This window comes from Corvus cornix, chromosome 21, assembly GCF_000738735.6.
Source record: "Corvus cornix cornix isolate S_Up_H32 chromosome 21, ASM73873v5, whole genome shotgun sequence".
Lineage (NCBI taxonomy): Eukaryota > Metazoa > Chordata > Aves > Passeriformes > Corvidae > Corvus > Corvus cornix.
Window position 1 is genome coordinate 6,522,765 of NC_046350.1, and position 27,327 is coordinate 6,550,091.

Here is a 27,327-nt window from a genome sequence, read left to right on the forward strand (position 1 = left end):
AATGTGGAGAGAAAAAAACCAGAAAAAAGAAAAAAAAAAAAAAAAAAACCACAACAAAACGAAACAAAAACAAAAACAAAAAAAAAAAAAACAAAAAACCAAAAACAACAAAACAAGAAACAAAAGAACTGAAATGAGAATCCAGGAGCAGAAGCAATATGATGAAAATGGAAACTACATTCACAAATGTATGAAACAGAACTGCAACAGAGAAGAAACAGAAGGTGAGGAATTGACAGCACTAGGAAGAGGGGAGTTGTCTCTGCAGGAGGTAAGCTGGCTTTATGTATGGGGGAAGAGACACAGGCTTTCAGGCAGGACTTCCCAATTCATTTGGTCTTTCTGGTCCTTGTTCATCTATAGGGTTCGTGCCTGCTTCAATTAACAGCTGTAAGGGTGCTCTGGCACTTGGGGCGGGCGGAGCTGCTCCCTACCTGGAGAGCAGTGGGGGCATTTCCTAGCACTTGGGCCACTACTGACACAGAAGAGAGTGCCAGGACCCACTGCCCCACCAGAACCCTCTGCAGGTGCCCTGATGCCGTGGGGCCAGTGCCATGACCCAGCAGCGCTCCTACAATGTATGACTGTGCTTGTGATAGCCTTTATCTGGGGTGGGAAAGAAAACTAGGAAAATGTGTATGGAATTAAAGCAAACTGAGGCAGCCTATGCAGAATATCCCACTTAACACTGGGAAAGACAGCTGAGAGATCACTGGTCATCACTATATGATGGCAGAATTCCTACCAGGTATCTGACTCCTGACAAGCTGACCCTGCAATGCAGGGCAGGGGGAGATGGCTCTGCATTATCCTGGCAAACAGGGCAGAAACTTACTTCCCTGAAGAGGAGATGAAGGGGGTCTCCTCTGTGCAACTGCACAAAGTGGAACAAGAATTTTTGGGTGAGGAAGGGAGCTCAGTGAGCTGCTTTCTGAAGATGTGATAGGTTTTATCCCCTGTGTATGTCATATCTGCTGTTGTACTTTACCAGTTCAGGAAAGTGCCTGACTTCGGATGCTGCTTGAGGAAATACAAAAAGGTACCAGAGGAAATGCCAAGTACAGAAGCCCACAGCTCTTTTTTTCTAACTTTTTTTTTTTAATCAGCTATTAAAACAGACCCAACTCCAAGACCCAGGATAAAAACCTCTTCATGGGAGGAAAAAGATATGCTGCTAGTTTCCTGGATGCTCGAGGTGTCTATTTTGATGGACCTCTTCTCTCAGGTGCTGGAGAGAGCTGGGTTAGTGTGAGGCACTACTGAAGTTGGCACAGTGTGTATTTTAAGGTGCAACTGTCCCTTGGCTTCTTTTTATGAGTTATCTCCCAGGAGAGCAGGCAACTGATGATCCATTTCACACACACCCTTCTCCCTTACCTGCTGATGTACTTTCATTGCCCACTGGAGTGCTGGAGCAGCTGCGGTCCATATTGGAAGATTCAGAGGAGATACCCCCAGGGCTACAGCCAGTATAATCCATGTACTCTTCTGTTTCAGTGTCCATCATACTTGGGGGTCCCTGAAAGGAAGCTGGGGTTCCTGATGAGGCTGGGCTGGGTGCCATGCTACCAACCTGGGGGAGATTTTCATTTCTTGGAGTGTGGCCAATAACCTGCAGCAGGAAAACAAGACAGGGACTTTTACACCAAAAGCAAGATACCAGGATCAAAACCATCTGTCTGCACATTTATCTCCCTCCACCACAGTTCATGAGGGATAGCTGACACATGCTTGTGAGCAGAACCCATGGCACTGGGGCCAGGAGCGTGAATCCTCCTGCACTAGGAGCTCAGAGCATTAAACCTGGCACATGCATCCTGGTATGTGAATTGTGCTGCACTCGGGAGCTGGGAGTGTTAATCTTGGCACCAGCATCCTGGTGTGTGGATTCTGATGCATTCACAAAGAGGAGGTGTTAATGTTGGCATTTCCCCCTCACTGTGTAGGCCCTGCTGCAGTCAGACGCTGGAAACACGCCTGAGTCGTGTCAGTACTGAGACCCTGCAGGGCGAACACGGACTGACACCAGGGCCACACGTGTGGGTGGTGGTCACATGCAGCTGCAGTGGCCTGGACAGGTCCATGGGTAGGTCAGACACACCATGAACTGCCTACAGAGCACTAAGGCATGGCAGAAACCGGAGGTTTTATTTCAATTCAGAAGGCACTGGGAGTCCAGCGATCTGGTCAGCTTTGCCACACACATGCTGTGAGCCGTGGTTTCACCCTCAGTTTGCTGTGCTGCTCCATGGGCTGAACACAGCAGTAGATCAGGACAAGTGCTGCATGCTCCCAGGATTGCTCAGGCACTACTCCTATTTGTTATTGCTAAGTGGCACAGGATTGCCAGGGAAAGAAGGTGGAGGTCAAACATAGCATTTTCTGCCCAGTGTGCACTAGAATTCTTAGGGTTAGACTCAGCATATGACAAAGAGTAGTGAAGACAAATTTATTTGTTAAATCTTCCTAAGTTTGATTCTTGAACATAAAACTTTTTATTTAAGACCAAAAGCTGCCACAACAGCAACACCAGTTCCTTGGCATCTGTGAACTCATTACATCCAACAGCACTAGACTTGAACAGTTCACTTATTGACTGTACTTAATAACTAACAGGGACCTTTCATTCCCATGTTGTGGAATGAAAGAGGGTTCTCATCTTGCTTCCACAGATGGTCCTTTTTGTTTTCCATAAACCAGATGATGTTCTTAGGGTCAGATCAGCCACAGGCATTTAAATAAAGACAGCTTGTTTCATCTATCAAGTCAATGGAAGCTAAAACAACTAAAGAGTAAAAATGAGTGAGAGGTAGCAGGGATGCTGTCCTTTGGAGCAGCAGCTCAGTGCTGCAGCTGAAACTCTTCCATTTCTTCAGGAAACAGACAAACCTAATCTACCAGTTGCTCTCCATGTTAGTAAAGCAGAAACTGCATCACTGCTACTTCCTGAGAGAGGAGAGGGAATGCCCCAACTAAATCCACATCAATAAGGGAAGAGAAATTTCAAGATTGGTATTTCTCCCATCCTAGGTGAAAGGAGCAAATAATTATTTATATGCAACAGGAAATGTTTGCTTTAACCAGCATGTTCAATTCTCCCATATCCTAAGCACATTAATTTTATTAAGCCAATTGTATATACTGAAAGAGCTGGGAGAGAGTGCAAGTTGTAAATACGAGTATTTTTGTGTTATTCTTCTCAATTTTTTTCTACATAATTTACAAGGAAAAGCTGTTTGCACTAAGCAATGCTTTGCAATCTATGCTTCATCATCTTTATTCATCTGGTGTAAGTTCAGCCAGGTAAAGCTACCTTGGGTGTACTCTCACCTCCCAGTAACATCTGCCAGAGCTTTGACATCCCTTAGAGTCTGTGTACAAGTGTCCTGGCACTGCAGCAGCCCTGCAACCAAAGGGGCCAGCACTGCAAGTGGATCTACAGCTTCAATAACAAGGAGTTACCTGAGTAGGAACACGATCAAAGTTCTTCCCCAGCATCCTTCTCATGTGCTTCCTGGCATGGGATGTCATTTGGTGCTTGAGCAGGAAGGAGAATTGGCAGCCCTCTCGGATGCAGTGGAAGTGGCTGTTCACCTGGTTGTATTTGCAACCTGCAGACACAAAAACCATTTTATGTCACACATGAAGGTACTGAGAGGGAATGGGACCAGAGGGAAGATGATCGGACAGGACAAGGCTGCTGTCCATGTGGATTTCTGATGGACTAAACATTATCAGTGGTCATGGGTTAATCAGGAACAGTCTTGAATGAAAAAAACCCAAACCCATGATCTACTGCCTGCTGAGCAACTGGAAGAGAGGATTACAGCATACAGAGATTTAAGACATGAGCCTGAGCCTAGTCCCATCTCTCTCTGTGCCATTATAAAGGAAGGAACATTGCCATTATACCTAGTAGTGCCTAATGCTCTTCAGTCTTAGCTAGTGCCTTTTCTTTTACAAAGAGAACAAAACCAGGACATTTAGCTGTATCACAGAAGTTACAATCAAAAATACATGCTCATAATTAGATTAGAAATGAAAAGTTCTTTTTCTTTCCCCTCTAAATGTGCTCCCAGAAAAGAAGTCTCATAGCAGCTCTAGCTCTGGACAGTGTGTGCACTCTGGTCAGACAGGAATGAGCCAGGAAGTGTTTCTTGCCACTCCAAAACTGTTGTGTAATAGGGGCAGCTACTGAACAACAAGCAATTCATATGGGTTCTGGCATACAGCACTTCACACGTTCTGCTCCTTGTGGCCACAGCGTGTGCCAGGAGTGCATGTAACATTAACAGACAATCCCAAACAGCCACACTGTGCCACTGATAAACAATGGCTTGTCATAGTTCAAACACAGCTGCATCAATGATCAGCATCTGCTGTTTCCCATCCTCCCTTGGCCATCCCCTCAGATACAGAGGTAGAGACCTACAGGCTCACTTTTACTTACCTATATACACCCATCCACCTTTACTTATATATGTTTCACCTCCCTCTCCCCAGTCATACACACTTATATAATTATACACACAGAAAAATACATTAAAAAAAAAAATCTATCGTGTATGTTTGTTCAGAAACATTCACAGGCCTCAAAACAGGCCAGTGCTTTCTGCACCTGCTATCTATAGATACCCAACATAAACCCCAGGGATGTACAGAGATGTAGAAATGAATCCACATGTTGGTATAACCATACACACCTACACCATCCCACCACACTGCCTCTATCTATGCAGCCAAATGCAGGGTGCTGGCTAAATGTGTGTCTACTGCGCAGCAGGGCCAGCCTACAGGCAAATGTACACACTGCTGGATGCATGTACCTCATCCCTCCCAAAACCAAACAGCTCCTGACTCACCCAGCTCATGTGGAGCTGACAGCCAGCGTTTCATGTACAGGCCAAAAGTGTGTTTGTTTAGGTCCCATTTTCCCCAGCTTGCCCGCCCTCCCCATCCCTGTGCTCTGGGACTGGGAACAAACAGTGCTTCGGGACTGGAACACTATCACAAAGGGCAGGTGAGGGCTCGCCTGTTGCCAGGGCATCCCTGGGGGCTGGTGTCACGTATCACTGGCTGCTTTGTCTAGCCCCTGCTATCACCTGAAACACCAAAAGGTGAGTAAATAACAGCAACTGCTGAATCTACTGCCACGTGTAAACAGGACCTAGGTAGGTACTGGCTGTGGTGTGTTGACACTCATTACCCTGGTTACTACAAACAAGCTTCCATGTGGGTACAAATTCTTTATGTATTCAAAGCTGAGAAGTTTTGCTCTGGCTACTGTGGCTGTTTTCCTGCAGTGGGAGGGAACAGCACCCAGAGGAACTACTTTTATGTTTTGTTGCCTTTCTTGTTTAGTGATTTAATTACCTCTTAAGCGTAACTTGCAGGTTCTAACTTATGGCATTCTTGGCCTGGACACAGGATGCACCACATGAGAAAGGGAACAAAACTCACCTAGTCTGCCACATTCTTCCCGCTTGGTAAAATACTTGAAGCCGTTGGCTGCCCTTCTCTCTGCCTTCTCATGTTTTTTCACATGCCAGGGCAGCTTGGTGGTGATGTTAGTCACGAAGTAGCAGCCAGGACGCAGACAGTGGTAATGCCCTCGCATCCGGAATTCACAGTGCTAGAAGGGAGCACACAGGCATGGTGCTTTAGGCAGGTCTAAACCAAATGCACTCTCACTTGCCTGCTACACATGGTGTCCCTTCTGAGGTGTCAAGAGAGGCCTGCACTGATACCCCAGATCCCATTTTATCTTCCACAACCTGCCATGCACCTTGTTCCCTCTCGAGTCTTTTTGCATTGCTGTTGTGTACTCTGTAATACACTACGCTGAAATATCCTAAACCTTACTCATGGCTTTTCCTGGATTCATCACAGATTTTTACTCTATTTCTTCCTGTGTCTCTCAGATCATTCTAGTTCCCTTGTCCACTTCACCCAAGTCAAAGAAACACAAAAGCATCACTATTTCCCATTTGATAGAAACCAAACGTTCTTCCAGACTAAGTAATTATGACTTTCATGGCTCTGTAGTAATGCCAAGAATGCCACACACAGCCTCACTTCCTGTCAGTCTCCTTGATCCTTCATCTCCTTCTCCCAGCTCCTGCCAGAACACTGCTCTGGAATGGCTCTTACCTGGTTTGGACAGAGACACTGCAGGGAGTAGTAAGCAAACTGGTCTCGCACATTCACCAGATTATTGTTGGGGTTGATGTGGTCCAGGCAGTGGGATTCTGCTTTGCCAGAGGTTTTGCACACATACTTGCAGTTTCCAAAGAGACAGTGGAAGTGGAATTTGTTGGCGTACTTGCAGTCTGTTGCCAAGCAGGGATCACTGGAATACATCCAAAACCCAATCATCACCTTCACTCATTGCACACATTTGTTTCTTTGCCAAAATTTAATTCAAGGGGAGCCCAGCTGAAGCCTCTGTTCCAAACGTGGCCCACAGATTTCCCATAGCCACCTTCCTCTTCAGGGAAATTGAAGCTGGCAACATTAGTGCAGTTCCACCCAGCTACTGCACTTTCTTGATTAGGATTATTAGAACACAGCAATGCACAGTGGGTTCTGTAGTCTTTGAGGACCACTTTTCCAATTTAAAGTTCAAAGGAAACACAACTCTTGGGTGTGGCCACTGCAGGATGCCAGGGCTTCCCCTGATCTGACAAAACCAGCACTGCCGGTCTCATCAGCTAAATGGGTTTGGTACCTTCCACCCCCCACTCAGTCCATGAATTTCTGGCCCAATAACCCTTCATTGTCAAAAACACTGCAAAGACACCTGTATTTCTGCACAGCTCTTGCAAGGGATAAAACACGGATCAGTGATAGATGAGCAAGTTCATTTATCTTCTAAACTCATGCCCAAAAGTGCTCTTAGATGCACTCAAAAATCTTAAAGCATTTCCTAGACTTTACAGAAGTACCTTTTCTGTGAGGTCAAGCCCAGACTACTCTCTAGACAGGTTTGTCAGTGGGTGAACAGAAGTGTAGTACTGCAGCTCTGAGGAGAGGTACAGAGCGGACTGCAAGGCTGGGGAGGATAGAAGGAGGCAAACGGCAGCTAAAACTTACTTCTCCTGGAACTGGAGAAATCCAGGTTTGACCTGAGGCTTGGCATTCTCCAGGGAAGTCGTTGCCAAGGGTGAAGCTGCCAGGTTAGGCACTGATGCTGGGATCTGAGGCATCTGGGGTATGGTTGAAGCCAGCTGCTTCCAAGCAAGTAGTGTGGGGGCAGAGGGCACAGCAGCTGGATTTGGAGTGGGCACGTCAAGGGCAGGAGCACTGGCCATGGTGGCAGAAGGAGCAGATGGTGACGAAGGGGCCAGTGAAGCCTTATTCTCAGTAGCAGTTGAGAAGGGAGACTCAGAGTTGCTTTTCACAGTTCCACCCTCAGTTCGGAAGTGAAAACTGCAAAACATCATATTAATTCAGACATAAATTCTTGACCATTTCATGTAATTTGATTAAACATCAACAAGAATGTGGCAGAAGCCTGTAAACAAATTGGTGTTGATAAATCCTAAAAGGGGCTCTGGAGACTTTGAGTTAAGATTTAGGGCCCTCCTAACCCATCTATGAAGAGAAGGGAATTCATTAGGATGGGTGGAGACAGGTGCCAAACCATGTTAAAATCAGAGAAACGCAAGAATCGCTGCAGCCACTGAGATCAGCTGTGGGGCAGCTTCTCAGGGCTGTTGGGAGAAGCCAGTAATTTCCTGCAGTGAAACACAGGGAACCATCCAACAGGAGAGACCAACTCTGCTAACAGATCTATCTTAAAATTTGCAACATCTCCTTCCCTATAACCCCTTTAGACTCAGGCACGTGAATGGCCACTGAAGGCCTTACTCATTCTTTACTTGGACGTTCTATTGCCTTTAAAAGGAACTTGGGGTGGTCTTGAACTGTAGTGTGCATTGTAGAGCTCTCTCAAGCTTCCCAAGCCTCCTGCTCTCCTACTTACTTGGCGTGCTTAATGGCTCCATCCAGGGTGCTGAAGAGGGCTCCGCATTCCTCCACCACACAGTGGAAATGCACCTTATGGAGAAAGTCACACTGGGCATCACAGAAATCCTTGGTGCCAAACCTGGCCAAAACAGACAAGTAGACGTCTTAGGGAAGGCCTCAGGAGAGAAGTGGAGTTGGAACAGACATTTTTTTCTGTGTTTTTCAACTCTATTAGCATTCCCACAAACAAGAGGCATTCCAGGGAACCTAGATCCAGAATCCGCCCACCCCCTGCCCTGGACGGGAGGGTATCCCACAGATGGGAAAGATGAAGCATCACCTATGTGGCAACTACAGCCTGGACTGCAGAAATACTGCACAGCACCATCCCTGATGTACAGAACAACAACCCTGACATGCAAACCCCAGAGCAAAACCCACCACATTATCCAAGATATGGCTTGTGTCATCTTGGAGCAAATGGCCAAGAGGACAAAACCAGCTCAGCGTGGTGTCACTGCTCACCCACTGCTGAGATTCTCTGGACTGAGTAAGTGCAGCACAAATGCATGTGATTTCAGGAAACTCCAGAATCACAGGGAATCAAGAAAACAAGTAAGACTCACTGGCAGGAAGGATTTGAAACTTAACAAGGGAATCTTGCATAATTAAGGCTCAACAAACTACAGTTGCTCTGATGAGCAGGAAAGCAAGAAACAAACAGCAGCCTGTATGGTCCCAGGAGGGACCTCTCACCAATGGGAGGGTAAAGGAAAGAGGAAAAACTTGTACTGGAGAAGGAAGGTCTGTGGATATACAATATGTGCTGTCAGTTGTGGCTTACAGGGAGAAGAGGAAGGAAAGTAATTGTGTGGTAAGAGAAAAGAAACCAAGTTATTGCAAACTAAAGGGGCTGTTTTATCAGAGATGAGAAGTGTCGAACCTAGAAAGAAGGCCCCCCACAAAAAGAGAGGTGATGAATCAAAAATGGCTGCATAATAAAACTTGCTTGGGATGAAAAAAACTAAAGACAAAGCAGAGAATTTGGGATGAAGTGAAGACCTTCTAGAAGAGCAGATAAGGGGACTCATTCAAACAATATAAAAATGCACAAATCAGTCAGTCTGGGTGATGTATGTCCTGAAGTGCAATGGAAATTAACTCCCCAACTGATTACATTACCATTTGCTGGTTTTTAAGCCATAGAGAAGTGGGAGGTACTACATAACTGGAAAAAAAATAAAAATTAAACAGTCAAGGTACTGGTTCTTTCAGAGAAAAAAAAGACAAGTCATCTTCGGCAATTATCATACCTCTGGCCTTAACTTCTCCTTCCAGTAAAGTAATGGAACAAATATTAAGAGGGAGGAGAAAATCATTAAACATCTAGAGGATAAAGGAACCATGAGCAATAAACAGCATCAGGATTATAAAGAATAAATCTTGCCAGACAAATGTAATTGCTTGTTTTGATAGAATTACAAAATTAGTGGATGAAGGGATGCAATATATTTGGATTTTAGTAAAGCATTTGATTCAGTCTTGCATATGCTTGGAATTAATTCCAATTGGCCTGGATGTCATGCCACCTCACGGCTTGAAACTGGCTGAGGGACCATAAATGAAGGCTGATGACAACCAGCACCACACCGAGCTGGGAGGAGGAGGCAACGAGTGCTGAGAGGAGGACTTGGGTTAGTCTGAGTTTATTTAACATCTTCATTAGTAATCTAGGAGTAAACAGCGTGTTTATGAAATTCACAAAGATACTAAACTGGGAGGAGGTGGAAATACCAGTGCAAGAGGAGAAAAAGAGCACAGAGAGGTCTGGCAAGACAAGGGAGAACGTTCAGAACAGGAGAATCATGTTTGGAAACACACAAGAAATACACCTGGGTGTGGGAGGTGTTTTATACATTGGGGACTCACCAAACAACATTAAAAGCAATTCTGTGTCACAGCGGACGATAAACATGGTACTCTACATGACTCTGTATAGATACAAACAAATTGTGAGCTGCCTATTTGGGAGCAGGAAGCTTGTTCTGTCATGGGGGGCAATTCTGCACCATCCAGGGAACAACAAGAAAGCAACAGGACCCGCAGGCAGAAGGGACTAATCCAGAGTCAGATTAAAGGAAGTAAGTAAGCCTGGTTAAATGGAATGCTGAGAGTCTGTGAATGTCTGAAGGGGCTGAACTCCAGCTGCAGAGAGGAATGATGTGCTGTGGTTCAAGGGGATATAAACAGAGCTGCAACAAAGCTACAAAAAGGGAAATTCAGGCAGCATACCATGGAAAAAGTTGTGACATTGAAACTTACTAGGTGGTGGAATAATGCTCCCAGAAACAAGAAAATAGCCACACTGCCTGGCAGAATTACAACCAGACTGGACAAAATGCAAATAGACTTCAGGAAAGGATCTCACACCAGCCAGGGGCTGAGGGACTAGAAGATTTTCTAGTTTTCTCCATTAAAGCCTGTGATTTATAAAGTGTCCGCTGGCATTTGGAGGTGACTCTCTGTGTCAGAGCACAAACCTGTGTGTCTGCCTGGGTATATCTGTGTGTGCTCAAAGCACGTGTCTGTCTGGGCATGTATGTGCATGTGTCTGTACGTGGGTGAGCTTTTTATCTGTTCCATTTTCTTTTTGAGTCGCCTTTCCTACAGCAAAAGCAGCAGAAATCATCCCAGCTCCCATACCCCTTTACTTGTTCCCATGCCTCTACATCCCCAAAACTTGTTTTGTTTCAGCAGCCTGCTCAGAGGAAATGCCACAGGAAGCATGTAAGGCTCCAATGACCTGCATGTAGTAACTGGCCATGGTCTCACACAGGTCCAGTGCTAAGAGCACAACTGCACTGGGTCCCCTGGACTCGCAGAAGTCCAGGATAACAGAACTACATGAAGATCTGTGCTTGTATTTGGTTCTCAAGATCCCTTTGCAAAATAATTCTATGTGGGCAGGTATTTCTTACCAGGCATTAACACCTGGTGCAGGTAGCTACAGCCAAGGGCTAAGTGTGCTCCAGGTGATCGGTGTCTGACAGAATTAGGCCTTTACATTCAACAAAACTCTGTGTTGAGGGTGAACAGCGAGTCAGACACTTTGCAAAGGAAGCACTTTTCCCTTTATTCCGAGTTCCATGCCCTCCTTACCGGCGCAGGTACATCTTCCATGGCTCAGAGAGCTTCTCTTGGACAAGTGCCTTCACTGCCTTGCCCAAGTACTGGGTTGGCTCCCCAGCCCCAGCCTGGCTGCCTTCGCCTTCAGTCTTAATGTTCAGCAGGTTGCCAAGGCTGGCACTGGTCTTGGACATCTGGAACAAGAACATAGACACTGCATCAAGCCCAGCACACAGACACCGACACCCTCAGGACTGTCCCACAGAGAGAAGTGTCTTCAAAGATTAAAAGACAAGACAAAAAGTCTGTGCAGGCTGCTCCAGCTGCATCAGCAAAACTTAGTAACACCTCACTCTACTGCATCTTCCACCCAACTATCATAAAGCACTCAGGTGTCCACTGAATATTCATGGGTCTTGTTAAAGTAATGAAGCATCATGTCTACTTTATTCATGAGGAAACTGAGGTGAAGAGAGACATCCCTATTTGACTATGGAAAAGGTGTGTGGACTTCAACTGTAATAGCTCTCTGTAGCTCCTACAAATTGCTGGTGGTAGAACTGGTAAGCTCTAGTTTATTCAGTCATCTTATCCCAGCCACAAGGATGTCTCCTTTAAAGTGACTATCAGGTATGTGAGAGGGTGGAAGGATGAAAATTTCATTCAACTGAGGAAAAATTCTGTCTCAAGTTCCTGGAAAATTCTTATTAACTTCAATATAAAATCATGTCACTTTTCTGTGCTAAATGGAAACATCTTTCATGAAGCAGGACTTGGACTCACAATCTGCATTGCATGAAAGGCTTCAAATAGAATCTACACAGAGAAGGTTTAGAAATCCAGGTGTATGATGTGCAGGATAGAAAAATGAAGTTACTCAAGCCTGCCTAGAGGGAAAATTTTTTTTCAGAATAAATGTACAATTTCCTAGACTCTTCCTTTCTCTGTTGTGCTCTCAATTACCTCCAGTAACAACAGAGAGTTTCACAGCATGAATAAAATGCAGGATCAGGCCCAATAATTGCACTGAAAACTCCACCCACTTGAGGGTCTCAAAGCCCTTTAAAAATATCAGTTAATTAAGACTGACAGCCCCCTAAATAAACTGCAATAGGCTACAGGAATCCTGGTTATTTGAGGCTCTCTAAATGCCCCCTGAAGGTAAAGCCCCTGCTGCTGTGTGGAGACTGCAACTCTTTATGGCTGCAATCAGAAATTCAGGTTGTGCGTTTCCACTGGTAATTCCATTTCTGTAAAGGGTTCTTTTTCCTAGAAAAACAATGAAGGATTCCCCCATGGACAGAAATTGTGTGCAGCAAGAGGAAGAAGCAAGTGTGATGTGTTCCTGAGCAGACTGAGCTTGACTCTGCAATCTTTGGTCTTGGTTCCATCAATCACACACATGGTAGGTTCTACACTTTGCTGGTTTATCTCATTGGTTAATCCCATTCCTTTAACCTGACTCCTAGTTTGCAACTGTGCTACATTTGCTTTGCACAACTGAAAGAACCTTATGTCAGACTGCACACAAAGAAATGCTTTTCTCTAAACATATATTTAAACCACATATTATTATCCTGGAGATTTTCAAGTGAAGTCTCCATTGAAAGAGCATTTCCCTGATCTGGGACCTTCAGAACGACTCGTGACCCCAGAGAGCAGAGTTACTAAATACATTTGCTCACTAAAGAAAGACCTGTGTATTTGGAAACACTAAAGGGACAATACAAAGGAACAAATAAGAAATCAAGTTTAAAAGGGAAAATCAAAACCCCAGTGTAACAGAGAGCCAATGGAGAAGAAAAGTGACATAAAGATAAATGCAAAAATTAAGTAACACAGAGGAAAACAGTGGTAAGAAAGAAAGGAGGTGGGAGATTACCAGGCAAAGTCACTTTGCCCTCTCTTGAGGGTTATATGGCCTTGATGCATGTAACGCCCAGAGCCAAGGGGGTGGCAATAGCTATGCCTGTAAAACCTATCACATAGCAGAATATTAAAGCATGGCTCAAAGGGTGCCCTGATCTCTACTGCAGTTGTATACAGCCACAAAATTAATCTTGGTACAGTAGAATTTATCATGTGAAAGAGAAATATATATTTGAGATGATGTATAATTTAAGGAAAAAGTAAGGAAAAAGAAAATGTGCATTATCTAAAATAAATATTCTAGAACACAGTAAAGGGGACTCTGTTAGACACTATTACTCACACCAGAAAGACAGAAATTGATGATTTTGGCTTAAAACTTCTAATTTTTTCTTCTCTTTCATAAAAACAGATTATTCTCTCTCTCCCCAAATGAAGGAAAACGTTTTTAAGTAAGTAAACAAAATGAGTAACTATAAAAGAGGAGAGAGAGAGAAGTTGCCAGGTTCTGGAAACAAAAACAAAACAAAACAAAAAAACCCAAAACCCCCCAAAACCCCAACAAAAAATCACAAACAAACAAACAAAAACCAAACAAAAAAAAGAAAAAGAAAAGAAAAGAGATCTTTTGGAGCCCTCCTCTGTCTAGAAAGGATGGGAAGAAAAAAGGTGTCAGAGGCTGCAATATATTTCTTCAGCCAGTTCATTAAATTAATTCGTAAGCAGTGGCTCTGAAATTATACCCGATGAAAAATGGTCTCAAAATTTAAATGGTACAAACTCATCTTATTAGAGGCAAAACATTAAAAAACAAACGCATCTCTTCCCCCCCTTGCTCGCTATCGCAGCTTTAATTTCTCTTGGTGGGGGGAATGAAAGGCGTTTGATGGATGGCTCTTACCTTATTCATAAGCGAGGATAAAAGAGATGAATTTGCCGAGACTGTGTGGCCATTTGATTCATTACTGAAACACACAAACCAACAGGGTTTAGTTAAGATGTGCACAGGGACTGTGAGCGCTGAGATTAATCCTTCTCCCTTCAAGCTGCCTCGCTCCTCACCTACTATATCCAGAGGAAAAGAATGATGCCAACCCTCTCTTGGGCAGGCCAAACTCACTTACTTGTGATAGCCAAGAGGGAGAGAAAGAGGGTCCCAGGTCTGCAGAATTTAGTTCTTTCAACTACTAAATGGCCCAGACCTCTTCCCCCAGTGTTCACTCCATCACACTTCATTTGCTAACTCATGACCTCCCCCAGGTTTTACCCCTTCATCCCCCGTTAGAACTTTCAGAAATATCACAAAAATACCACAAAAGCAAGGGGGATGTTGATGAAGGCTCATACTGCCAGGGATATGGGTCCCCTGGGCAATAAGGAAGGCAAGGCAATCAATCCTGCACTGAAAGCCAGCCTTAGGATCTCTGCAGTTGGCTCCAAGTGCTGGACTCCAAAAGGGAGGCTTAGTTTAAATAAGGTATGGACAGGAATGGGTACAAAGGTCACAGTGGAGCTAACTTTTCCCCAGGATCAGCTCCTCTGCACTTTTTCCACACAGCACAATCCCCAAACACTCCTGTTCTCAGTAGAGATGCTGGGCAAGTGGGACACATGCTTTGAAATAGATGCATTCACATCTGCACAACCATCACCATAACTACAGACCAGCCTATGCCAGATCCAGAGAGGAGTTAGCCTGACACCCAGCTGTTTTGTGTGTCCAGTTTCTCTGGAATGTGCTTCTCTTAGCCCTGGTTCAACAGACTACAGCACTGCAAATGCTGCTGCTAAGAGTGTGCTGAGGTGTGGCACTGGGGCAGCTTCAATCAGCAACTGATGACAAGAGGACTAAGTGAAAATAGCTTTGCCAGTGGCTCGACCTTCAGAAGGGAGCACAAGAGGTGAAGCTCTTGTTGAAGAGTCAGTAGGTGCCTGTGAACCCAAAAAGCCATCTGGAGAACATACACTTGATGGGGAGCAGAGTGAGCCTGCCTGCCTCCAGTTTTGGGGTGTCCAACTCAACCACTGTGAAACTGCCTTTCACCAACATGCTCTGTGCTCTTGAATTACAGGTATGGAAACTGCCCAAAGCCTGATGCTGGGAAGGGTTGAGCGTGTCTGCCCGCCCACTTCTCTCACCCATGGTCCTTGATGCTCAGGTCCAAGCTGTGCTCCTGCAAGGGGTCCTGACTGGTGGCAGATGACGGTCCCATGGCCTCCGCAGGCTCCTGCTTCACCTGGACTGGATTGAACCGTCCGGGAGGTGCTGCTTGTCCATTCCCTGCTCAAGAAAGACATCGAAATTAAATGCTAAAAATAAATTAAAAGCGTGGGTCTAAAATGAGGTTACAATGGCAAATAAGTAAGTTAAATCATTGGCCTCAGTGCCTAAATGGAAAAAGCAAAGAAAAAGTGGGGGGGGAGGGAAGTACTGGGATTGCTGGTCAGCGTTTATTGCCAAGTTGACATGATGGGTTCTGACGTCCACTCCAGTGTGGAAATTCTTCAAGTGATAATTATTGCAAAATTATGTCAAAGTTGTCCAGGCTATGGGCCCTTTAAAGGAGAAGGGCGGAAGGAGCGTGGGGGAGACCTGATTCTCTGCACAAACTGTCATAACTAATTTGCGGGGCTGCCTCTTAAGCGTTTATTAAAGACTCTGTTAATGCTGAGGCAATGTGGCAGCTTTCGACTGCTAGTCAAGCCCCCTTCCTCGTCCCCAATCCCAGCGTTGCCGTAGAGACAGCGCTGGCCCGACACTGCGCCTGCCCAGCAGGAGCATCTGCCCTGCCGGGACTATCGAAGGTGACAGCAACGGGACCGCTTCAAACTGCGCGACCTCCTGCCACTGCCTTCTCCGTGTCCCCACAAAAAGGGGGAGTGCTTCTTTTTAGGGAGGAGGTTTAGTGCCGAGCCCATGGAAGAAGAATTCAGATTGAAGGAAGAGAGGAAAAGAGGAAGGGGTGGGGGAGGCAGGAAGGAGAACAAATTAAAGAAAAAAAAATTAGGAAAAACAGCAAAGAAAAAAGGAGGGGAAAAAAGTTGCTGACAGGAACATGTCTGCAGAGCTTTTTTCCACAATCCCCAAGTGACTAAAATATTAATTTACCCTCCGGCAGTACAGCTGACGGCGAGCTGCTTCTCAGACAGCAAGTGGCATTTTATTAAAAAATAAAGGAAAATAGTTCCCTCAATGACCTTTCTCGGCTTTAGGAAACAATTTTTCAAACAATAATTTTAAAAGTATGTGAAAGTTCCCCTCCCTCTTTAATCAGATCACTTCCTTCTACTCCCCCGTTTGCTCTTGGGAAGATGGGGCCATCAGCAAGTGCTCCCAGTCCCATGGGCTCCGGGCTTTCCACACCCCAGGAAGGAGCCTGGGGACAGCCCAGTGCCTTGGGGTGCTGCCAGGCACAGCCTCCCCTTCACGGCCCCTTGCTGCCCACCATGAGCTGATGTTCAGCAGACTGGGGAGGTTCCCTGTGCTGTCATGGGAACCCCACATCCATCTGTCAGGGCTGGGATTGAGCTATGACCTGCCTCGGGTCTAGGTGGCAGCAGGAAGAGCTCTGGGCTGCCCCAGGGGACTTCCCATCTTTTACCCCTCAGGTAGCGCAGGGAGAGGGGAACACAGCTTGCAGGAACTGACCAAAAGGAAGGTCCCATTTGTAGACTGTACCAACACTATCCCCAAACCCACAGCTGGGACAACAAAGCTGAAGCACAGAACAGCTCCCCAGCTCAGAAAACAACTGGCCATGGGCTACAGGACCTTCAACACCAGGCCCAGCTAAAGCTCGATACAGTCTAAGTAGAGTCTGCAAGTACTGGCTAAAGTATTTTTTTTTCATTTCCATTTGCAATACAGTGCCTCTCTCTTTTCAGCCTATAGACAATTACACATGGCAACACTCTTCAGCTCTGGTAAGAGCCTACTCCTTTCATGGGCAAAGATGTTTCTTGCCTCTCTTCTGGCCACGTGGGTATAGCCAGGTTCCACAGAAAACCATGCCAAGACTGCCCTCTGTAAGGGTTAATTAGATAAAACCAAATTTATTCTCCCATTTATTTCCTTTTACTACCCCCTCCCCAACTGCAGTCCCATGGACAACTGGGTGGCTTCTCATTCACTCTCCTCCAAGTCATCAGGCACTGCTCTGCCTCCCACCGCTATCACAACTGATGAGGTAACTCACCTGCTTCAAGTGCCACAGAGGGCTTGAGTGCAGCTGCTGCCAGCCTGGCCATCATAGGAGAGATTAATCCCTTGCTAGCAGAGATCCTTTCCATTATAGAGGCTGCTGGAGCAGGAGAAGAAGTAGCCACTGGATCACCAGATCCTGAAACTGCCTGGGATGAGGAATCTGTAGGAGCAGATGATGTTGGATTGGTGCCAGAAGAACCAGCAGTCATCAGATTAGCCGAGCTGGCAGGAAGTGGTGTAGAGACCCGACTAGGGATGATGGGAAAGAAGGATCCAGCTGTTCCAGGAAGGGCTGAGTTGGAGAGTGCCAGGGCCAAGGGTATATTGCTGGGAAGAGCCTGGGAAAGCAGGCCAGAGATCTTTGTGGCTGGTGTCATGCTGTTGGCAGACTTGGTGGCCTGTGAGGAAGCAAGCTCAGCCGCAGAGGAGGGTACAGCTGGGACGATGAGAGAAACGGAAGACTGTTGACTGGTTGGGGAGGCACTCAGGCTGGAGTTCTTGGAGCTCATGGCAGAGAAGTCAATAAGGTCATCGTTACTGGACTCCTCTTGCTCGTTATCCTTGGAGCCCAGGAGTGAGGCAGGCAGGCCCAACACTCCTGAGCTCCGGATGTGCCGGCGCTCGTGTTTGCGTTTATGGGAAGTCATCTGGCTGGTGGAGGTGAAGGTGAAGCCACAGCCTGCCCTTATGCAATGGAAGTGGTTGGTGGCCTTGCTGTAGACACAGCCCTCATACTTGCATTCCTCGTACTTGTAGAACTTCTTGAAGCCATCCTTGGCATAGGCATCATCTTTGATGTGGTAGCTCTTGTGCTTCTCAATGTCACACTTGTTCTTGAAGGTGAATGTACACCCAGGTCTCCTGCAAGGACATCGAGAAGAGGGTGGTTGGCTGTGTAGGCAGAGCTGCTGTGTCCTGCCTCCCTCTAGGACAAGGACTGGGGTCAGAATGAGACAACTGCCCCAGCTACAGAGGGGCTGAGGAGTTGTCTGTGGGTTAACCTGGGACACCCAGGCAAGCAGATATGCTGCCATGTGGGAGAGCTGGGAAGCTCACTCTACTCTGCAGAACAGTCACAGGAACATGGGAATACAGGCACCCTCCACTAAAACTTCCAAGAAAACAACAGGTAAAGGGGACTAAGGTACAAACCGTGCTTTCCTACTCTTCCTGAGAACATAAGAAGAGCAGTTGTGTACAGAAGGCTAAGTCTGGCCCCAAAAGGGATCAGCTGCCTGGAGAGAACCCTACCATGGAAGTGCCATTAGCAGTGTATTAATGGCCTACTTCAGTTGCGCTCTGAAGAGCACTGTGATCTCTTTCCCAAATGATTCTAGGCTCTATTTTCTAGTGGGTATCGTCTCCTCAGATCATACTCCTGCCTTCAGAGTGGTCTGTGGTATGATCCTGGAAATCATGTCTGCCCTAGTATATGAGCCCTCTCAGGAGCAGTACTGAGAAGGTCACAGCAGGGCAAATCAAGTCCCTGTGCATACTCCTGAAATTATGACTTGGCAGAAGGAGGCAAACAGACCACACAGCTCTGAGGCAGGACTCCTCTCCTTCCCTGCTGTCTCACCTGCAATGGAAGTGAGTGGTTTTCTGCCCGTAGAACTGGCATTCCACAGTGCCGCAGTCCTCCGTGGCACGGAACCGCTGGAACCCGTCGTTGATGAGCTGCGTGTTCTTCTTGTGAAAGTTCTCATGGGTCATCACATCAGAGGTGCTTGTATAGACCTTGTTACAACCCACCTACCCCAGGCCCAAAGAGGAGTCATCAGCACAGCACTTTAACAGCCTGACATTATTACCAGCAGCAATAAATACATGAGCAGCACACGTATATTTAATAGTTCCATTTGTGTGCTTCTCCTAGGGGTTTTAAGTCATCACTTTAATTCCCAATCTAAAGACTGATAGAGCATAGAGCAGTTGTGGAAAGAAACAAAAACCTAACCCAAACCAACTCTCTGGGCATGAAACAGCAAGAAAAGAAGGGAGGATCAGAGGCATAAAACACCAGCTCAAGATAATCATGCCTGCTTGGGGAAGCAGTTAGTAGGGTTCCTGCTCTTAAAGAGAGCAGAACACTAACAAATGCTGTTGCTTTTTGTTATCTTGGAGTGACACAGAACAAAGTAGGATTTCATCTATTTAGGGAATACAAAATTGAGTGGGAATAAGTTATTTACTTCTTTAGTCCTTCTGGGAGGTAAGGCATGCTGGTGCAACATGAGGCCAACCGATCTTTTGAGTTTGTAATAAACAGTTTCATTCTAGCAAACCTTAAACCCCATGTTCAGCTGATTTTAGCAAACTGGTGACTTTTTTTCCCTGTCACTGTTCAAGACTCCTACTTCAATAATTTTAAACTGGTGCAGCGAATGAGAATGGTGTGACGAGGATGGAATGCTGAAAACCTGCTTTCCTCTGGGTAAAGCGGGGCAACTTTGCCATATTGAGTAAAAACCCACTGGAATCTGAAAACGTCCTCAGCCCTGCTGAGGGAGGATTTTTTTCTTTTCTTCTAGCACAACATGTGCCAATGCCTGCACCATCTCAGAAATGAAGAGAAGGAAAACACCACCCCTTAGTTCAGCCCAGGTTGATTCAAACAGGCAATAACAAAACCCATGACAAATACCCAAGGAAAAAAATAAAAAGGATCTCCAGCTATTTCCAATATAAAAGAGCCTCTCTCTCTCCACACTGACACCTTGAAAAAAGACAGGCCCTGCATGGCATTAAAAAAAAGAATTAAACAAAAGCGTCCTTAGGAATAATTTGCAATGCAGCTCTTGGTGCGAAAGCCTAAAAAAATGTCAGTTTATATAAACAACTAACTGAATTTTATCCACACCAATTATGGACATAAAGAAAAAAACCCCCATGTGACGGATGGCACAAATTCTGCCATTTAAGCAGTATTTTCTTTAATTGGGAGTTTATATTCTGACACCTTTCCTGTAAGACACTGCTTACATGGGCATTACTCTACTGGGAGACGGTGGGCACAGGATGGAATTAGCCATATATAGTTGTGTAAGCGAGGGTCTCTATTTGAACTCGGAGTGACTTAAAGCTGTGAAACACTCCTCGTACTCTAAAAAAATCAAACAAATCCCACCCTGCTCAACTGAAGAAACTAAACAACCAATATTATGGAAGCGTAACAGAAAATGTCCTTGAGAGAAAGACACATGAAGTTCCCAATTTATCAAATGCTGTAAGCACATGCTTCAACCAGCCCCTATTCAGGACAGAACTTGAGTGCATGCCTAACATTTAAGTATGTGCTTAAGCCCCATTGACTTCAGAAAGCTTACCTGACTTCAAGTTAAACATACGCTGAAGTCTATCCTAGCAAAGCATTTAAGCATGTGATTAAGGCCTTGTGACTTTAACTGGGGCTTTGAACTGCTGGGACAGGTCAGGAAGTGAGCCTGACTTTTCAGACCAGAAAATCTGTCACCAAGGCTTGGCTGATCACTCTGTTTGTAACTGCAGCACCTTCTCAGGGCAATGGTTTAGGCCACAATTCTACCAAAACAAGTACACGTCAAACCCTTGAACCTGAGGAATGATCAGGGTAAGACCCAAACAGTGTGGCGTGTTCATGTCTAAAACAGTAAAGGCATCACAATGACATCTGTGCAGCAGCTCCAGCTGCTTGGCTGCCCCTGAAACATGGCCAGCCTACACCACACACGAGTGCCACTGGCGAAGGACATGGCGAACCAGGGGTGCTAAGTGTAGATATGTGACATTAAGGCTTAATTACTTTAGAAATTGATTATGGAGGAAATTAACCCAGTGCTAAAGGGCAGATGTGCCACAAGAAAGTCTAGTTTCAAGGGAGGGAAAGATTAGATTTGAGTAGAGACAGTGCGGTGGCATTAAAGAAGTCTCTGAGTCTCTGAGAATGGGACTTACTTGAACTAGTCCAAGACTGTGAGAAAACCCTGAGACCTGCTTTGCCTCACTGCATGGACAAGGCTTCTAAAAACTGAGAATGGGGTGTGCCTTTGCCATTCCCAACACTTGGCAGGACAAGTGCAGTAAGGACAGGGCACAGACTTGTCAACAAGGTTCCTGCATCAGAAGTGAGCAAGACAGGCTATGAATGTCGTCCCTCTGCTGTCCCTTAGGACAGCCCAATGCTCTCTGACAAGGGAGCACTGGGTGGCCAGACCTCACGAATCCTGCCAGACCACCCCAGAAAGGACCTGGCTCACACAGAGGCTCCTGGGCTGCTGTTACCTGCATGCAGTGGTAGTGAGTGCTCTTCCCGTTCAGGTGGCAGCCGTGGTAGTACACGCTGCAGTCGTCCAGGGGGCTGAAGCGCATGAAGCCATGCTGCAGGGAGTTATCACGTTTCTTGTGCATGTTGTAATGCCGAATCACATCCTGTTTACTAGTGAATCTCTGCAGAGATACAGAGACAGACAGTGAGACACACGTGATGCCAGTGGGTGAGTAATCCTGGGGGCAGGGTGGGTGTCTTTTGTTGTTGTTAACAAACTTATGGGACCAGGAGTTGAAAGCTTGGCAGTAATCACCCCAAGACTAAAGAGGAATTGTGTGCATGTATCTTCTTGGTAAAGGGAAAGTAAATACACATGAAAAGTTCTAGAGTAAACATGACACTGGGGTGATGCCCAGAATCTGCTCCCTGCAGCTTTAAGACTGCAGTTCTTCCAACATAATTTTAGCTGCTACTATCTCAAGAAGTGCTATAGTTAGAAAGCAAACCAGTGAACCGAACAGCCTACAAACAAGTAATCCAAGCTTCCAAGTCACTCACTGTAGTGGTTAGCAAGACACTGGCTGCCACATTCGTGTTGGACTAGAAACTGGGAAAAACCCTTTGTTCTTTTACACTGTCTTCCCATTCTAAGTCTCTTGCGTCCCCTAGAAGGCAGGATGGTTTTATTAGGAAAACAGGGACACAAAACCTTCTTGAAGTCACAGAGAAAGATACTTTTCTACAGAAAAAAACAGAGCTCAGAGCTAAATCTGTATGACCAGAGTATCCTTTTCATCCTCTACCTGCTTGAAGCAATGAAGGGGTACCCCACTGTCAGAGCAGGCTAAGTGCCTTTAAAATGAAGCTTTTTATTTCTATTTCCCACAGACATCAATATTTACCACTGAAGGTGAGAAAGTAAATCTGATTTTTAAAAAAAGAAATCAATATCCATTTATTTTGAGCAGTAATTGAAAAGGCCTGTATTCTAATGTTTAACAACTTTTCTAGTCTGCCTCATAGGAAACAAATGATTGTCGCTTCCACTCTTTCCTCCTATAATATCAATCCTGATCAATCTTGTTGGTATTGGCACAGGAATATATGGATATAGATTTCAACAGAAATCCCTTGGAGGCTGGAGGTATGATTTCCCAGGGCATACATACAGGATTGCTATTGCCAATCATTGTTAATTTGTGCCCACTTATTACAGAGCGTTACTTATTCTAAAATATATCTCAGCCATAAAATAATTTGCATTTTAAAAAGCAGCCTAAATCCTTATTCCCTGCGAGACCAGACAGCTCTTTTGCAAGCAGCTTCCAGACTCCTCAGGAAATAATCATGAGGCCAATCACAATAATAGGTTTTTCTGTTTTTCCATCCTTTGTGTTTCTCTCTTTCTGGTGCAGGCATATCTGTGTCACAGTTGGGATAGACTCATCTTGATTACTCGATGCTGGGCTAGAAGGACCAGTACGTGCATCCCGGACAGAAACTCTCCTTTGATCAATAGAAACCCACAGCCAAGCCCAGCAGCTCCAGATCAACTTCCTCTGCTGTGGCCAGACTCATCCCGTGAGACCAAAAGGTCTCCTAGGGCAGGGCTGAAGTTGTGTCTGGTGCACGGCAGAGGCAAACTCTGGGATTCCCGCTCACGCCATCAGCCTGACCACAGAAATGCCAGTGTCAAACTCCCGGACCTGGGATAAGGGTAAACAAACACAGCACGTGACCTGCTGGCTTGACGTGGATGCCCTGGCAATTCTCCCAGCAATTACAGCATTGCTCCTACCCCCGCGCCTTCCCCACAAATCCCGCACTGCTGCTGGTCTTACTGGGTGTTTTGTTGCAGATACTGCTGCTACAAAGTCACTCAGGCAGCAGGAGGGAAAGAGACAGACTAACAGATCAGCATTCCCTAGTTTCAGGCACAGTTTAACGCAGCACGATTTACGCTCTTGGTGTTTCACTGATACAAATGTGGAGTAGTTCCCACTGACTTGAGCTGATCTATATTTGGCTCCTCGTTGTAGCGGTCTGAGTTTGGTTAAATGGTATTAGATTGAGTTAAATGGGAGCAAAATAAAGTTGTGTTAAATTCAGAACATATCTTGTCCTCTTTCAGAGCAGCAAACTGAAAAGGCATGTGCATGCATGTGGGAGGAAAGCACAGGAGGACACACATTCACCCCTGTATGCTCGTGCTGGTAAGTTTTGGGCATTGCTCTACCTGGTAGTTGCACTCTGGGTCAAGGCAGTGGTAATGTTCTCTGTACTGGTACGCGCAGTGTATGTGTCCACAGTGCTGACTGCCAGAGAACCTGCAAACAGGAGAGGGAGAGAGAATAAACCACTGTCCTGGCAGCAGTGCCTGTAAGCAAGGTACAAATGAACTAAGTGCTGTTCCTGCCTTCAACTCACACGTTTATGGAATTAAACCCCACCTCCGTTATCCCCTCCAAGGATGGTGACCCTCTTGCCTTCCCTTGCTTATTTGGCACTATTTAAAGGTGCTTCTTGAGCCGGATCACTCAGGTCTTGTACATCCCTAATCTGTCTTTCCCCTTGAAATTCGTCTCTGTTATCTAAGTTGTTTACTTGGGGAAGCAGAAGGAAGGAGGGTTCCTTGAACTAAACACCACACAGTTCTAGAACAGAGTTTAGATACCACAGCAGCAAGTTTCAGAAACCTCCCATGACAGAAGGAGACACATACATGTTGGGCAAATAAGGATTCTGAATTTTAAGTGTAAGCCCATCTAGTAGGACATCAGAAAAGTTGCGCATAGCAAATTTGAAAACTCCTCACATACAGGGTGGCAAAAAACACCAGAAAGACAGAAATGCCATGTAATACCTACATACAGTCAGTATGCAGAATTTACTGACTGACAGACACACCAGGAAGTGGCACAAGGGGATGATCTAGTAATGGGGTAATCAGTGCAATGAACTCCCTCGTGTATACTCTAAAGGACCCTAGAAGAGCCTGAAAGGGAAAAGCAGTGGAGAGAAAGGGACTCAGAGGGGAAACATTCAAAGATAAAGTACCATCTGCTCAAAGGTTCCTCAAAGGTTCCTCACGTCACTTAAGTGCTAAACACAGCAGGAGTGCATATGATAAAGGGCATGGGAAAGAAATGAGGAAGGGCAACAGATAAAAAAGGAAAATGAGAGGAGTGAGGGTGTCCTGGGGCAATCGAGGAATGGGGCAGGGGCAGGGGCAGGGGCAGGAGCAGGGAAGATTATGGATCATTGTAAGGTGAGGTAACGTGAGGCTACAGGACAGAAAAGGTCTGGATGAAAAGCAATACTAAATAAGCCATTTCTGAAGCACAGTAAGGAAGAGGAGGCCAACTGTGGAGACAGCAGGGCCTTTAGGAGATGGAAAGGGGACTTAATTGACAGAAAAGATAGACATTGCTAAAAAATTAAATGACTTCTTTGCCTCAGCATTCACAAAGGGAGACAGGGACAGATGCCAGGAGCAGACATGCCTTTCCCTGGGGAAGGAGAAGAAATACTGCAGGAAATCAGGATCACGTCAGAACAGGTGATTGAGAAACTGGAACAAACCTCAGCAGCAGAGAAGAAACAAACCACAAGGCAAACAGCAGGGCTGGTTGCACAAACAAAGGTGTGGAACTGAGAGCAGAGGAAGAGATTCCTGCTCAACGCCTGGGCAACTGCTAGGCTTGTCCAGGGCAGCCGCCAGAGCCACCGTGACACTGACCAGGGACATGTGGCTCCACAGCACATGTAAGCAACTGGTCCTGCTAGTCCAGGGCTTTATGTCAGCAGCACCACCAGCAGCTCTTCGAGGAAAGAAACTGCCCTGTGAGAAGTTTCCTCTCTATTCCACTGATGTGATAGGGAAGAAAGAGCAAAGGGCTGTGCAGGGCTGAGAACTGTGTGGTGCAGACCAGGCAGAGAGAAGAGGAAGATATAGACCTTGCTGACAAATACAAAGCAGTTGAAAATATTATCCAAAATGAGGCTGCAAAATGATTAGAGATACCAACTCGAGTAAAAGAAGGGCCAGACACCAAAGAGATCAGACTCCAGGAGATGAGTTACTTGAAGCATCCTAGCAGGAATAACATATGGGCTCAGTTTTAAAAACAACAGCTAAACAAGCACTCCAGCACTTCCAACTCCTACCCTCCTTTCCATGTGCCATGGAAAGGTTTGTGTGGTGCCTGCAGCACAGGAAGGGACAGACAAGTGTTCCACCAAACCATGTGCTGGGGGAAGGAGCAAAGTGGCAAACCCAGCACAAAGGGGAAGTTCTGCTCCTTCAGTGTGCAAGGTTGGGCTTCTAAAGGGTTATATTATCCTGTGTTTCTTCTGACACTTGAAACAGTTCAAAGCTATTAATTTTTAAAGCACAGCATCTGTTTAGGTTTTTCATAACAGGAAAGCTTACACACCACACATTTACTTACACGCATACACACGCGCACATTTACATGCACAGACTCTACAGTACATCAACACCCCCTTGAATTTACATGAACGTACCCACAATTTCCATGCACGTGAACAGACAGAAACACACACACCTGAAACAAGGAAACTCACAGACACACTGATATACAAATCCAAACTCCTAAATTGTCAATACAGACACATAGATTCATTTGCACAAGAACAACCCACTCCCTCTTCCTTTACATTAATCGGTTCACTTTCTTTTTTTCGGCCAGAAAGAACTAGTCTTGATCTGGCAAGAGTTGATAAATAAATAATAATAAAAATAATAAATAAAGAAGTCAGCATGCTTAGAGAGTGTTTACAGACTCATTACTCTGTAACGATGATGTGAAAGAAGAAAAAAAAAAACCCACCCCAATTACAAGGGGGGGAGGAAACTCACACAGAAATAAATATTTAAGCAAGTGCTGCCAGAAGCACCATCTGCTGAGGCACTAATAATAATAATAATAATTTTTTCTGTGGTCTTTTTTTTTTATTATAAATATACACGGAGGAGGAGGGGGAAAAACAACCCAACCCAAACTAGCTAAGTAAGAGGTTTTGTTTTGTTGTGTGAGAGAATGGATTATCCCTGGGCAGCTTTTGGCAGTGGCTTTGGCAAACTCATTAAGCTAATTATGCAGTACAGACATAAGAGTGTTGTGTCTCTTCTCCCCCCACCCCTTGATTTTAAGGCTTTAAACTGTTTTTAAAAATGTGTGTAAATTGAAGGGAAATGGCTGTGCTGCCAACGGGTGGCTTGCGGAGCCTTTTAAGCAGGATGTGGTGTCCCTGAGGTAGTTCACAAACCTCCCTCAGCTACCTGCCTGACCCAGGGGAAGGGGCTTGCAGAGCTCTGCAAGCAGTGGATGTGGCTGAAGTGTTTACACAGTTCTCTTCTTGAGAGGGGAATGCGGGACAGAAAGGTGCTACCTCCTCTCCCACTGCAGCCCCTGCAATTCCTGCAATCTCAGAAACAAAAGGATGCTGCTCCTTCTGCCCCATGCAGAGAGTGGTTTAAACCCCTGCTCTCCTTCCTATATTCTATACACTCTACTACTGTACTCTCCCCCGAGGCAGTGAATTTCCACATGCACTTGAGACATTGCTGCTTGAGGAGCTGCCTGTGGTGGTGCAACTGTCCTCTCTTCCCATGGGGTCTTCTGCCCCCTTCTCCTACATCTGGGATTTGTGCAAAAGGGAGGAAATTGAGTCACCTCTCGTTCCACTCTTGAGCTAGGAGAGTGCCATTCCCACTCTTTCTCCCTGCCAAAATGTTCCCTTCACCTTCCTAGCAGCTGACTGTCTCCCACAAGGAGACTCCCTGTGGGCTCTGGTAAGGTGGGAAAGCACAGTGCACATTCCCTTCCCCTCTCATTAATAAGTGCCCAAATGCTGGTGGGAGCAAACCCTCTAGTTCTTTCCCTGGAGA

At 45.7% G+C, this 27,327-nt stretch overlaps 1 protein-coding gene and 1 long non-coding RNA gene across 8 annotated transcripts in view; one reads left to right on the forward strand and one right to left on the reverse strand.

Annotated features, from left to right (window-relative positions):
* CASZ1 (castor zinc finger 1) overlaps positions 1 to 27,327 on the reverse strand; it is a 198,772-nt gene that overhangs the window by 8,845 nt on the left and 162,600 nt on the right. For all 7 annotated transcript variants that reach the window (XM_039564074.1, XM_039564079.1, XM_039564076.1 and 4 more), the window contains 13 exons: positions 23,650 to 23,740; positions 21,428 to 21,592; positions 18,747 to 18,919; positions 17,160 to 18,028; positions 15,103 to 15,244; positions 13,865 to 13,928; positions 11,128 to 11,288; positions 7,985 to 8,107; positions 7,093 to 7,428; positions 6,151 to 6,349; positions 5,461 to 5,632; positions 3,463 to 3,611; positions 1,378 to 1,612 (listed from right to left, as the gene is read on the reverse strand). In XM_039564074.1, coding sequence (XP_039420008.1) covers positions 1,378 to 1,612; positions 3,463 to 3,611; positions 5,461 to 5,632; positions 6,151 to 6,349; positions 7,093 to 7,428; positions 7,985 to 8,107; positions 11,128 to 11,288; positions 13,865 to 13,928; positions 15,103 to 15,244; positions 17,160 to 18,028; positions 18,747 to 18,919; positions 21,428 to 21,592; positions 23,650 to 23,740 — 2,879 coding nt within the window. The remainder of the gene's footprint in view (positions 1 to 1,377; positions 1,613 to 3,462; positions 3,612 to 5,460; positions 5,633 to 6,150; positions 6,350 to 7,092; positions 7,429 to 7,984; positions 8,108 to 11,127; positions 11,289 to 13,864; positions 13,929 to 15,102; positions 15,245 to 17,159; positions 18,029 to 18,746; positions 18,920 to 21,427; positions 21,593 to 23,649; positions 23,741 to 27,327) is intronic.
* On the forward strand, positions 59 to 15,152 carry LOC120411112. Its single transcript, XR_005603531.1, has 3 exons — positions 59 to 271; positions 12,368 to 12,499; positions 15,036 to 15,152. It is a non-coding gene; the product is annotated as an uncharacterized LOC120411112 (long non-coding RNA).